The 12,568-nt window shown below is 46.1% G+C and overlaps 1 protein-coding gene across 1 annotated transcript in view; it reads left to right on the top strand.

The window, feature by feature from the left end:
* The window catches only part of VWC2L (von Willebrand factor C domain containing 2 like), a 125,757-nt gene extending 122,320 nt beyond the window's left edge, over nucleotides 1–3,437 (top strand). Inside the window, exon 3 of the mRNA XM_044432117.1 lies at nucleotides 3,289–3,437. Within this exon, the coding sequence (XP_044288052.1) occupies nucleotides 3,289–3,437 (149 nt within the window). The remainder of the gene's footprint in view (nucleotides 1–3,288) is intronic.
* The last annotated feature ends 9,131 nt before the right edge of the window (nucleotides 3,438–12,568 follow it).

The following is a 12,568-nucleotide window of genomic DNA, read 5'->3' as shown; positions in this document are numbered from 1 at the left end:
TGCTGTGACCTTTTACATCAACAGAGAATTTGACCCAATTCCTTTCATTGTAGAATGGTACTTTTATAGGTCTTTAATTGCTGTCAGTTGCAAATATATGCAATGTTCATTAGTCAATATTCTCCTTCTAAAACCAATTCTGGAAAATGAACGTTTTTCAAATTTTATACTTAGAGGATTCAGAGTTTGTACCCCCTCTGTACTACAAATAAGAATTCTGCAAGCAGAAAGTCAATGTTATGCAGGCAAAATGCCTGAGCAAGTGAGCTGCATGCTTTAATCTTTGCCCTTCTCTTACAAACCTGAATAGGTGTGAGAATCTCAGGCTCCCTCTTACAAAGGATTTTGACAAAGCAATTGTTATTTTGTCACAGACATTCATGGCTGTATGATGAACACCCATTGCCCTATCAAAACTGCATTTTAAAGGGGACTCTGATTTTTTATAGTTGTCAAAACTCTATCCCTACCTGAATGCGGGGGGGTGGGGGGCACTTTTGTGCTTTTGCAGCTAGAGTCTCAGGGGAAAGTGCAAAATGTTCAGGATCCTGATGGTGGTCAGGACAAAAACACTCACGATGAGGATCTTGTCACAAAAAGAGTGCTCGATCGGCCGTACCCTTTAGTGAGCAAAGATCACTCATGGTTTTGCTTACCTTTGACAACTTCCCTTTTGACAGCTCATAAGAGAAAATAAAGAAAACCCCTATTTGGAGCTTCTCAGGGCCCTGCAGGACCTTGCACAGCTAAGATTCCCATGTCCTTACTTGAAGAACTGCACACCTCCACAGTTGTTTTCTAAAAATAATATGAAAATATTTTTAATCAAGTTTTATTATTTTCTCTATAAATCCAAAACTAAAAACAACAATTATTCAGGACATCAGACATACTGGGTCGACATCTCACCCTTTTTTTATATTCAACAACCATATTCAATTCTACACATAGTCCCGTTTCTCTAACCAATGATAGAAAATATTCCGAGTTTGATTGAAGTATGTATCTTCCTTCTCCTTCAAAGACAAAGTCAATCTGTCCATCTCCGCGCAGTCCAAGATCTTTTTTAAAATCAACTCTTCAGTAGGTGGCTCTTCATTTCTCCAATGTTGGGCAAATGCAATCCTCGCTGCAATATGAAAATATTAATGCACATTGTGGCTGCAACAAAATGGGGGGTTACCAAGCATTGGCAACTCCTCAATGTGTTGCTTGGGCACTTTGAGGGGATTGTCAGTGGCTGTCAGAATGAAATTGTAGAAACTGACTGTCAAACTGAGATCACAGTCTCTGAGAACAAATAGGTTAAAGGATGAAAAAAAGCCATGGTGAGCAAAAGGGGCTCAGAATCTCAGCAGGGCATCCTCACCCAAGGACAGCCAACCCAAAGTGATGACAATGGCAAAAGTGAGCCTGTTTTGAAAACAATGGCAAGAGGGTTTTTGCCACTCTTGACAGGAAACTTGGCTTACCTTCACCCATAATGGGGACAATAATCTGATGACACACCAACCCATTGTGGGTGAAAAGCAGCCCTACAACAGGGCATTGATTGTCACAGTGACTTGATGCCCATGAACAAGCCACTGCTAAGGAAATGGTCTGGGTTTGCTTGACATGATGGGCTGTCATGTCATGAGAACCAAGTCAGTAGACCCAGTCTGCAAGCTGTAACCACACACAGACAGAAAGAACTCCTACCCAACATGTCTTTTCAGTAGAAACATTCCACAGAATTTCCTGTGTCTTTGCTTTCTAATCATACAATCTAGAAAGAGAGGGCAGGGGTCATCCTAGTAGCAGGGTATTGAAAGTAGTCTGGCTTCCCATTGGAGACCAAACTCTGTACTCTGCAACATGACCGCTATCGTAGAGGAGGATCAGTTCCACTGACCATTAGGACAGCCATTTAAACACTGCCAAAAGACAGCATACTAGTATTTCAGTATGCTAAGTTGATGTAGTGATGCGAATTTGGAAGTAAGCAATATACTGCAAGCGAAAGTGCAATGCTGCTCCCCACAGTGGGGTGGCAGGGACCAGGTGGCTGGCATGTGTGCCTAGCCAGTCAATCAGGGCCTCTCTGTTGTGGGGCAGCGCCAAGGCCCTGCCGCTCTTCCACCCTGGGGGTCCTTACCATCCATCAGGAACTGGGCAGGACAGCCTTTTAAATTAAGATCTTCTTCCAACAGAGGTCTGCCTTCTGATAACCTTTCCAATAGAGGACCTTCAATTACTTCTATTTATTTTTTATATACTACCCGATTCCTATCTGCTCTGGTGGTTTACAAAAAAAATTAAACCAACAGTGATTAAAATTGACTACAAACAACATATTAAATAAAACAGATCTGAGAACTAATCTGGGCTGGCCTGTTGGAAGAGATACATCCTTAACTCCCTCCTAAAGGAGGCAATTTGGGATATCGGATGCATCTCCCCTGGCAGACCATTCTGTTGAGAAAGCCCTCTGGGTAGCTGACAGCTACTTCACATCTTCTGTACAGCAGAAGACGTGGTTACCCTACGGGGTGCAATCCAGGCTATATGTGGGCTGTGACCTCGAGTTTTCTTGGAGTAAATTCCATTGAGCTCAGTAGGGCTTACTTCTGAGCAGTTAGGCAAAGGAGTGTACTGTTAACCCCTCACAGAACAGGTGGATGTCTGTACACCTGAAAAAATGATCATAACTGGACACTGTCCCACTTTCCATGACAGAAAAATGGTATGCCTCTGGAGTCTGCCACTGCTTGTCTCTGTGTCAGGCTAGCCCATTAAAAGGGAACAAATCCCATCATGCTAATTCACAGTCCATTGCATGTCTGCATGCAGTCAGGGAAGAATGACACTCTCCGTTGCATTCTGCATGATTCTCCAATTTCATGCAGTTGGACACCCATTAAAAGGCCCAAGGAACTTTTGAGATCCGATTAGATGCTAGCTTCAGCAGTCCTCACATTATTTTGGTTCATCATTCTTAATTAATATGTTTGCACTTGAAACCTATTCACTTTTTTGATGCAGTGGCAGCATGAGTAGAGTAGTTATGGTGCTAGTTTCAAAAGGTTTGGAGGTAGGAAAAGTACAGCTCAGTACAGCTACCACAGGTAAGGATGGGACACAGTCTATTTGAAGTTGGGTGGTTGTAGTGCTGAGCTTAACTCTCTCCCATTGACATCAATGGAGCTTAGCGGTGTTTGACTCTGGCTGGATGGTGCCCAGTGAAAACAAGCTCCTCTTCCTCAATCTGCTTCCCCATTTAATTTATTTATCTGTGTACATTTCCAGGTCCAAACTGCTTTGCAGGAACCACCATCATTCCGGCTGGCATCGAAGTGAAAGTGGATGAGTGTAACATCTGTCACTGTCACAACGGAGACTGGTGGAAGCCTGCTCAGTGTTCCAAACGCGAATGCCAAGGCAAGCCAACTGCATAGGGCAAAATCCCAAGTAACAACAAGTCCATATCCAGCATAACGGCTTCTACACTGCACATGTTAAATCTGCCAGCTGCAACAGGGTCACCAGCAAAATCTTTTAGGGTTAAACAGAAGTGGATAGTTTAGTAATGGGCAAGTTCCCTCCCTCCCTCCCTCCCGCTCTCAAATCCTGTACAGACATCCGACCTTCTCTGGCAAGCAGCACAGATTCATGGTGTGAGTTAGCAAAGGAACATGCTGCAGAACTTCTTCCTCTGGTGATAACACCAACCTGCCAACTAAGTTAGGGCTTATTTTAGCTCTTCACATCTGTGACATTAATATCATAATGCTTTTGTGAGTTTCAGCATCTTCCTCTTTTTCTCGGAGCCAGGGTAGTTGGAACATGCAAGCTAAACAAAGAAATGAAATGCACTTTTACAAATCAGTGGAACAGTGGCAGAAGAAGAAGAAACCTTCAGTAATACAATGGATGCACAGATATACAGTGAGCAGGCACCCTAGGAGCCATCTGTATATGTTAAGCTTTCTCCACCACGTGGGGACAATTGAATAGAAGAACTGGACACTGTAATCATGACAATGTACCCTAAAATATCAGGCAATTGGTATAGCTAGGTGACCTCCATGTCCTTGAAAGAGATTATGTGACCCAAGAAAATAGCTCTCAATTACAATGCTCCATAGGTACATTACTGTTTCTTCCCCTTTCACCCCTTTTGTTCTAGGCATTGCTAAGGTGGGAACAGGAGAGAGAACTTCAGCTTTCTAGATTATACTTTTGCCCAGTCTTGATTCAGCCACTCAGCAAGGAAAGGAAGAAGATGCTCACTCGAGTTATGTAGCCAGACATCAGTACAGGTAGACCCCAGAAACTATTACCATCTTCTTTGCCCTCCCACAGACTCCGAATAATACCGAATGTAGTAATCCCCAAGTCTTGGCATAGCTACAGTGATGTTGGAACAAACCACCAAACATCAGATTCCCATCCATAACTGAACATGATGTTCTTCATCCCTACTTCATCAGTATAATTAAAGAATGGAAAATCATAATCACCTGTAATATAAATGTTATCTTAAATTCCTGCTGCACTGGGCTTCAGTGGGCTGACACAGGATTAATGATTCCACAATGTCTGGAACGAAGAGAAACAGTCCTAAGTCCAATCCAGTTTCTGTGGTCCCTAGAATGCAAATGTGATTGTCTAAACAATATCCTGAGTTATATCTACATTAACTTTACTTCCTCACCACCTCTGTCTTGCCATTTTCTGAGTTCACTGAAGGCTTCCACATCCTGGCATTTGGTAAACATGTTAAACTTCCAAAGCCACTGTGAAAAATCTTTTGTTATAGTAACACTGGCTAACTTGCTGCATCACGTGGCAAATCTGAAAGTATGTCCCACATTTTTTCTTAGCCTGCTTTGCCTTATGTTCTATGGAGAGAAATTAGCATTCCTGGGAAGGTCACCATCAGTCTAACACTATAAAGATAACCTAATTACCCTGAGTTGAGCTTTTTCATTTCTGGGTAGCTTGATCAGCTGTTCTATCTTGCTAAATAGTCAGAATTTTTTTATGACATATCAAGAACAGATGTGTGATAAAATCATGTCCTACATCTGTTTAAAGCAGAGTAGAATCCAGAGGGTAGCAAGATAAGGAAGGAGATGCTATCTATTCTTTGTCCTAACATGTGTTGCATTAGCTATGGCCATACAATCATGGGACCCAACACCCAACTGTAGGGAAGAGCCACCCAGGCCCTATCCTCTTGGCCACACCCAGCATCAGCTCATGTAATGCAGGCCACAGCATGCTAGGGGAATGGAAGGGGCCTTACCACAGTGGCTGACTGGATGCTTTGCATGCCGAAGGGTGCCCGTTCAGTCTGTGGTATCTCCACTCAGAAGGATCTCAGGAATCAGCATGACACCTTGTTTTGGCTTTGGCTTTTAATTTTAATTTATTTATATTGCTATCCCACCATTCCTTGCAAGTACCCCAAGGCAGGTTGAGAAATATTCTTCCCTGAAGCTCTGTTGTCAATTGATAGAGCCAGAGTGGACTCAAAGGACTAGTTGATTAGTCTGACAGAAGGCAGTTTCATGCACTCCCATGTGCCACTAGCAGAGAGCTGCCACCCAGGTAGTTTTGTCAGATCTGATCAGTAAAACAGTGTCCCATCAACCCATATTTGAGCCTCAGAATTCCAGATATTGCCAGGCCCTGCTCTTGACCCAACTGATTGTATAAGGCTCTCCGCCCATAAATATCTAAACCCTGCCCCAGTCTTTTCTGTCCTGTTTAGAGGACAGATATTTGTGGAATCCAAACTTGGTAATTCTAAGAATGGGCCCTGCAGAGTGATGCCAATGATTCAGGCAAGTAAGCTATGCTGGGTACTGCAAGAGAAGGCAAAACGAGAAATCCCAGCAAATGAAAACAGGGCTGCCAGCCAGTCCAACAGAGAGTGGTAAGGGTCCTTCCCAAACCCAGCCAGACACCAAGAGCACCATCAGATGAAACGGAGAGAGCCTGGTGGCTGGATCTCGCCAGTGGCAGCCCATGGCATTTCGCTGCCCGAAGTACGCTCCAACTCCACACCCACTCCCACCAGCGGCAATGCTTACTGCACCGTTCAGGCACGAGTTCCTATTTTCCTCTGCCCCATCCACTCCACATGGCAGTTGGCCCTGGACCTTCCACGAATTCTTGTTTTCTTTTGTGTTTTTCAAGTTCAAAGCAAGCATGGCGGAACTTAGATTTGGAAGATGACTCATGGGAAAAGAGCTAAACAACCATCCTGCTCTGCTTCCGTCATGGCCTTGATCTGATTCACATTGCCAGGGTTGCCTTCTGTTTTTAACAGATAGAAAATCCAGTCATGGCTTCCCCCCATTTTATTTGATAATGCCCTGAGTGGGTATGAACAAAGGGCCTCTCCACGTCTTAAGGAATGGAGGCTGCTCGACAGGTTGACCTCAGCTAACCACATCAGCTGATGCAGCTCGCCCTGCCTGTGAGGTTGGCCCACACCATCCTGTAGCACAGGCATCTTCTGTATGTTGGGGCCCATACTGGGGGCTTTGCCTCATTATACCCGCTAGGCCTATTGTGCCAGTCCTAAGTCACGCCGCTGCCAGGGGGCCAAGAGCAAGTGCAGCCATGGCATGGGAAGCGTAAGGCCCTTGGCCGTAAAAGCCGTCCTCCCAGGAAACAGCACGCAGAGCAAAAGCGGCAGCCTGCGGTTGCAGTGGCTGTTCCTGAGTTTGCTCCCTTGGCTCAAGCAAGCCTTGCCCCTCCCCGTGCTGCATCGTCCGTCTCTAATACACCAATTTGCGACACAGTTGGCACTTTGCTGTTGTGGCCATTAATTCATGAGCGTGTGTTTGTAAATCATTCATGAGTTGCTTCGTTCCCCCACCCCATCCTTCTTTGTGATTTATTCATGCCCACAAAGAGCAGAAACATTCCACACTTTCTATTCACTGAGAAATGCCTCTGTGGTTTGTTTGCTCCCTTCCCCTCCCACTTTTTCACACAACCAAGCTAAGCCCAGTGCAGGCCTGAGCATTCTCATTCCCTGGAATAGAAACTAAATGGCATACCCAGGCATTTGAAACACTAGGAAAACCTTAAGTAGAGCCATGAAGTATTGTAGCCCATCTATTATTGAGAAGCTACCGTGTCCTGTTGGGGAGAAAGGGAAGAATGGAGAGAGAAAATGCAGTTGGCTAAGATCCATCAAAGAGCAAGCAGACTAAGAGCCAGGAGAATTTACTGGGGTGGAGAAGCTTGAGTGCACCAAAAAGCAAACTTCAGAAAGCCCGTGCAGTTGGAGATGCAGCGTGATGGCTGCAGATTCAGGCGAGACCTTTGCTAATAGGAGAGAAGCGCCTCCTGGAGTTGCACTGCAAGCTTTTGGCACCAAGAGTCACTCCAGAACACTCCCCCTTGCTGCAAAGTGAGCAAGCCCTCCTTACTACCTGAAAGAGACCACATATTCTTTTCACAATAGTTTCCCCTTCTCTGATTCTCTGCAGGCAGATCCAAGAAAAAGCTCTTGGTAGAACATTCCTTGAATGTGTTGCTTCCAAATTTCAGTGGAGAAATCACATGTTTAAATGCTTCCCAATCGTAAGCAAATCAGCAAGCATGAAGTCGCTGCCAATAGAAAACTAGCATGTCAGGAAGACAAGCTCAATTCTACTCCTCTCCACCTCATGCAATATTTAAATGTATATCTTCAGGGGTGGGCAACTTGTGTGCATGCCGATGTTTGGCCTACAATTCTCACCATCCATCATCACTGGCAAATGCTGCTCAGTGTCATGGGGTGATAGGCCAAAACATCTGGAGGCCCACAATTTGAAATTTTTGAGTAGATGTCATTTTATATTCTTATGTGGGGAAAAGCTGCAAACATGCAAATTTTGCCTCCTTTTTGCAGTGCCAAATCCCCAGAAAGGTACACCAGGTGCTTTTTTGGATGGAGGCCGCTTGGTTTTAAAGTGTCAAGAGGGCCTTCTTAGTGTCTGCAACTAGCCAACCTCCCTGTTCAGGCATTGTCTGACTCTGTGTTTGCTCGCTGTGCCATCCTGTGGCATGAGAGAAAGGCCCCTGCAGGTTCTGTTCCATGCGTTCCCCATTCCCTCCACATACATGGGAGCCTGGGCAGATGCAGCAGCAGTCATGACCCTTGTGTTATGCTGCTGAACCCCAACACAAAAACCCTGTGCTAGAGTGACTCCAGGCAACTTTCAGGAGACAGGCTGGCAAGTCCAGTAAGCCAGTGAGAGAGCACTGCGTTTGTCATACCTCAGTTGTTATCTCAGCTAGACTGAAGGCTACTTCCTATGCCATATTATTCATTATGCCAGGATCAGTCTGCTTGTCTTTTTCATGTGTGATGAGCTGCAACCTATCAGGAAGCTGTGTTGCAATTTACAGATGGCGGCCATGTGTATCGATCACTCTGACACGAGACATTGTGTAACTGATTTACGTTCTGCTTCTCTGCCGTGAAAGTCAAGGTGTTCCCAAGCCTTCTGCCACCCAGGCACTGACTAGACCCAGACCTACTTAGCTCCAGCAAGGATGCTATGCTACGTGCCTTCAGACGATGCCCTGGGTAAGCAGACTTGCAAGAGACTCGACAAACTCCTCCCCTGCCCCAGAAGCATGACTGAGGCTGCTCTGGGAATGGGGTTCCTGGTAACTACTTCCCCAAGCTGGGTCCCTACAGATGCTTTGGGCCATCACTCCCACCATCTTCAACCACTGGCCATGCTGGCTGGAACTGATGGGATTGCTGTTCCAAACATTTGCAGGTCCTTGGATTCCGGAAGGATGCTTGGAACATGCTGTGTCACCGTCCCGGAAGGCAGACAATTGCATCACTTCCCACATTCGTGTAGAAATGTCTACCATGATGTGCTCTGCAGGGACGTAGGGTGGAGCCCCAAGAACCCCTACATGCACCTAGACACCACAGCACAGGGCCCCACCATCAGCACACTCTGATTTGACCTACCTATGTCCAAGAACGCTGTGCCAAATCCTACCTGCTGGAGAGCAGCTCATACTCAAACTACTACTGAAACATCGGGGATTGTCTAGGTCTTAACAAAGACAATGCCTGCCAACAAGGTTCCAGATTTTTTTACACCTCTGAACAATAGTGTGCCTGAAAACTAGTGAAAACAAAAACAAACATTCTACTGTAAAAATGGGATTCTAGAAAACAATATTTGAAAAATATATTATTAAAAATTATTTTGTTAAATATAAAGTGTGTTATCCAGCAAACAACATCTCCAGTGTATTTCTTCATTGTCACATCTGCTGGTTTATATATCTGATTCCAAAGTCTCTGATTTTGCCAAAAAAAAAAAGGAACATGCTCGGCTGTGAAAGGAAGGGACCAAACTGGAAGAGGACACTGAGGTTTAAGTGGGTTGCCCTCCCCCAGAAGAATCGAGTCTTTAGTCTGAGATACAGTTTGGTCAGACCAGCTACAGGTTCAGGAGAACTCTGAGTAGACTGCCCTCGAAGTCTCCCACGCCCAGTTCACCTGCAGGCAGGTGGGCTGCCTGTCAGTGAGGATGCAGATGTGGAATAGCTGAATGGAGACTCAAGCGGCACAACTGCAATGGCTGTTCTTCTCCCCGAATGATGCACCTAAGGGGCAGGGCCAGGATAAGTCAGGGTCAGACCAGATTAATTAAATAGCCAGCTTGTCCCTTGCAGGTGCTGCCACAGGCAGGCTACTCGCCAGCCACAGTAACGGCAGCCAGACCACGGGGCCCAGCATGTGCTCCCGTGCGATGGGCCTGAGCTCAGCAGGCCTAGAGAGGCTCAGGTGCCGGCCGTGCCTGAGAGCGCCTTTGGCCAGTCAGGCTGCTGAGCCAGCTACACCCCTTCCAGAACAGGCAGCCCAGGCTTGCTCATCCATACTGCAGGGTAGGTTAGCGCAACACACTCTGCTGGAGGTTAGGGCTGCCCTTGAAGAAGTGCCTCAAAATGCCAACTGGGGCAAAATGCTGTTGCCAGGAAGTGGGTCTGGAGCGAATGACTCCAGTGCTATTGATGGAAATGGGTTGCCCATTCATTTGCAGGTGCCTCCTCTTTCTTTAAAGCCCTAAACAACTTGGAACAGAAAAGCCTGCCACCAACTATATGCCCTCAGGTTACCCACTTAACATATACATATTGTATATGCCCTTCTCCACATGAAGCTCAGCAAGTGTTTACCTGGGCAAGGAAAGTGCATTAAGTGCCTGTTCAATAGGTGCAGAGGGGAAAATGACATTTCAAGGCCAGAGTTAAGGCTATGTTGTGTTGACTCAAGCTCCACTAAGCTAGGAAATGGGAAGTTGAGGCCGATGCCTTGCCAGGCAAGTTCTTGCTCCGTGATGATGCTGTGCAATGCCACAAGTTGTGCTTGCTCACAAGCATTCCACTTGCTTCCAGGACTAGCTGCACTGCTCAGAATTCTGTCTCTTACCCAAATATTAAACCTACAGAAGCCCCAGTCTTCCTGGTGGCTCATGGGCCAAGCAGTCCGTGGGCACTTCGCATGCCACAGTAATGCATCCTAGCAACAAGCCACTGTAGTTTGGTTGTTGGGTGAACAACCCATGGTGTGCTCAGGAGATAACTGGGCTTACCACAACTGGCGTACCTCCTCTCACCCCCTCCTTACCCCTCAGCCTTCCCATGGATATCCCACAGCAAGGATGACTTGTCTCCCACTGCCCACCAAGAACACAGGTCATTTTCAGCTTGCCATGGCTTTTTCCCCTTTGCCCACCCTCTTTTTTGAGAAAAGGGGGCTTTGACAGCCAGGTGTGGATCTCCTCTGACAGAGCAAGAGGATATTTTTGCCTGGGATATATGACTACAAAACTGCCAAAACTCCTCTTCCCCAGAAAAGGAAGTGGGATAAATTTTTGCACTTTGCCAAGAAGCTAAACTCTCAGGGCGGAAAGTGAAAAATATGAATCACACTGACCACTCACGAGAAGAGAAGAGAAGAGAAGAGAAGAGAAGAGAAGAGAAGAGAAGAGAAGAACGGATCTTTTTGTGAAGGAATGTTCTTCTCACCACCACTTTCTGTCAGAAAAGATAGCTTCGGCCTTTGCTATCCCTTGATGGCTTCTTTTCACAGCTGTCAAGAGAAAGCAAAGAAAAGGCAAGGCCAATTTGGGGTCTCTTTGGGACAGTGTCTAGAGCGGGTACCTGCTGCACTCTAATACGCCAGATATTGCCCCACCAAGGGGCCCGATTTCTGCATTCTTGTAACTGCTCCTGTGCCATTGCACAAGGGTGGCTAAAAAATGCACAGGGAAAGGGCAAAAAGCCCTTTTTTCTAAAGGGTAAAGGGCAAAAAACTGCAATAAACCAAATCAGCCTGTATTCACTGCAGGGAGGGCAGCAGGCCAGTGCCAGCTGCTCTGAAGTACCTGCTAGACCCTTGTGGGGTGTCTGGTAGTGGCGGGTGCCTGGGCAAGCTTGACAAGGGATTTTTGCTGCTCTGACCAGCTAACTCACAAGTATTCACAGTGAGTTCATTGTCCAGTATCAGATGACAGTGCAACCCTTTGTGGGTACAAGAACCCCTACAACAAAATGCAGGTTTTTGCCCTCAAAGGGAGATTTGTTGCCCTCAAAGAATCCATCCTGCAGGAATCAGTCCAGGTTTGCATGGCATGATAATTGATTGTGGGTAGCAAACCCACAATGGGTGGTTGTGTTGTGCAAACTCAGTGTGTGTCCCAGGTGTCAGCGACACAGCCTACATTTCTGAATATTTAAAAGGGCTTCCTCAGTTACAATATGCATTACTGCTCTCTGTGTATCATCTCCTGAACCACAGTCACATAAGCAGCTTATCTTAACTTGCAACCAGGCTCAAAGCTGGACAGAGGCCTAGTTCTTAGGGAGTAAATCAAGCCATTCAGACTGCAAGTGGAGCCCCCGCCCCAAGTTACACTCCACACAGAGAGCTTGCTTGGCAGGGGGAGCAGTTCTCACCTAGCCTTCTCCCTTAGTTTCTGTGTGCAGGGTGTTGTCTGGAGAAGGACGTGTGCTTCCCCACAATCTGGAGTGCTGTAGCCCAGATACAGCCCTAGGCCCTCGGTTTTGCCTGCACTGCTCTAAAGAAAGTCAGGCCATGTATTTATCCATGGTGTTCCACCGTGATACCTCAAAGAAGCAAGGGAGAGGAATGGCTGGCCGCAAAAGCACCAGGATGTCTGCCTTGTCTAATAGCAATTAAAGGATGAGGCACTTCTCCTGCTATTTTCTTCCAGGATTCTGCACCAGTCCAACAAGGATCTTTAATGAAAGTAGCACCACTACTTTGTGGCCTGTACCATTGGGAGTTTCAGAGACTCTCAGACAATTTCCAAATGCACTATTCCTGACACAAACCCTATAGCATGATAAGAAGTATTATTAATACAGTTTTACTGATGAGTTAATTGTTGGAATGTTCTGTAGTTTGATTAAGATCACTTAATGGTTCAGACCCATACTGGTTTAGGCAAAATAAGTTCAGCATTACCCAGCCACCCTTTTGTAAGCTGCCCTGGGGCTGTAGCAAAGGACGGAATAT

The sequence above is a fragment of the Varanus komodoensis genome, unplaced genomic scaffold (assembly GCF_004798865.1).
Source record: "Varanus komodoensis strain SLA01 unplaced genomic scaffold, ASM479886v1 scaffold23, whole genome shotgun sequence".
NCBI classification, from domain to species: Eukaryota; Metazoa; Chordata; class Lepidosauria; order Squamata; family Varanidae; genus Varanus; species Varanus komodoensis.
This window is presented reverse-complemented; position numbering and strand designations above follow the sequence as displayed.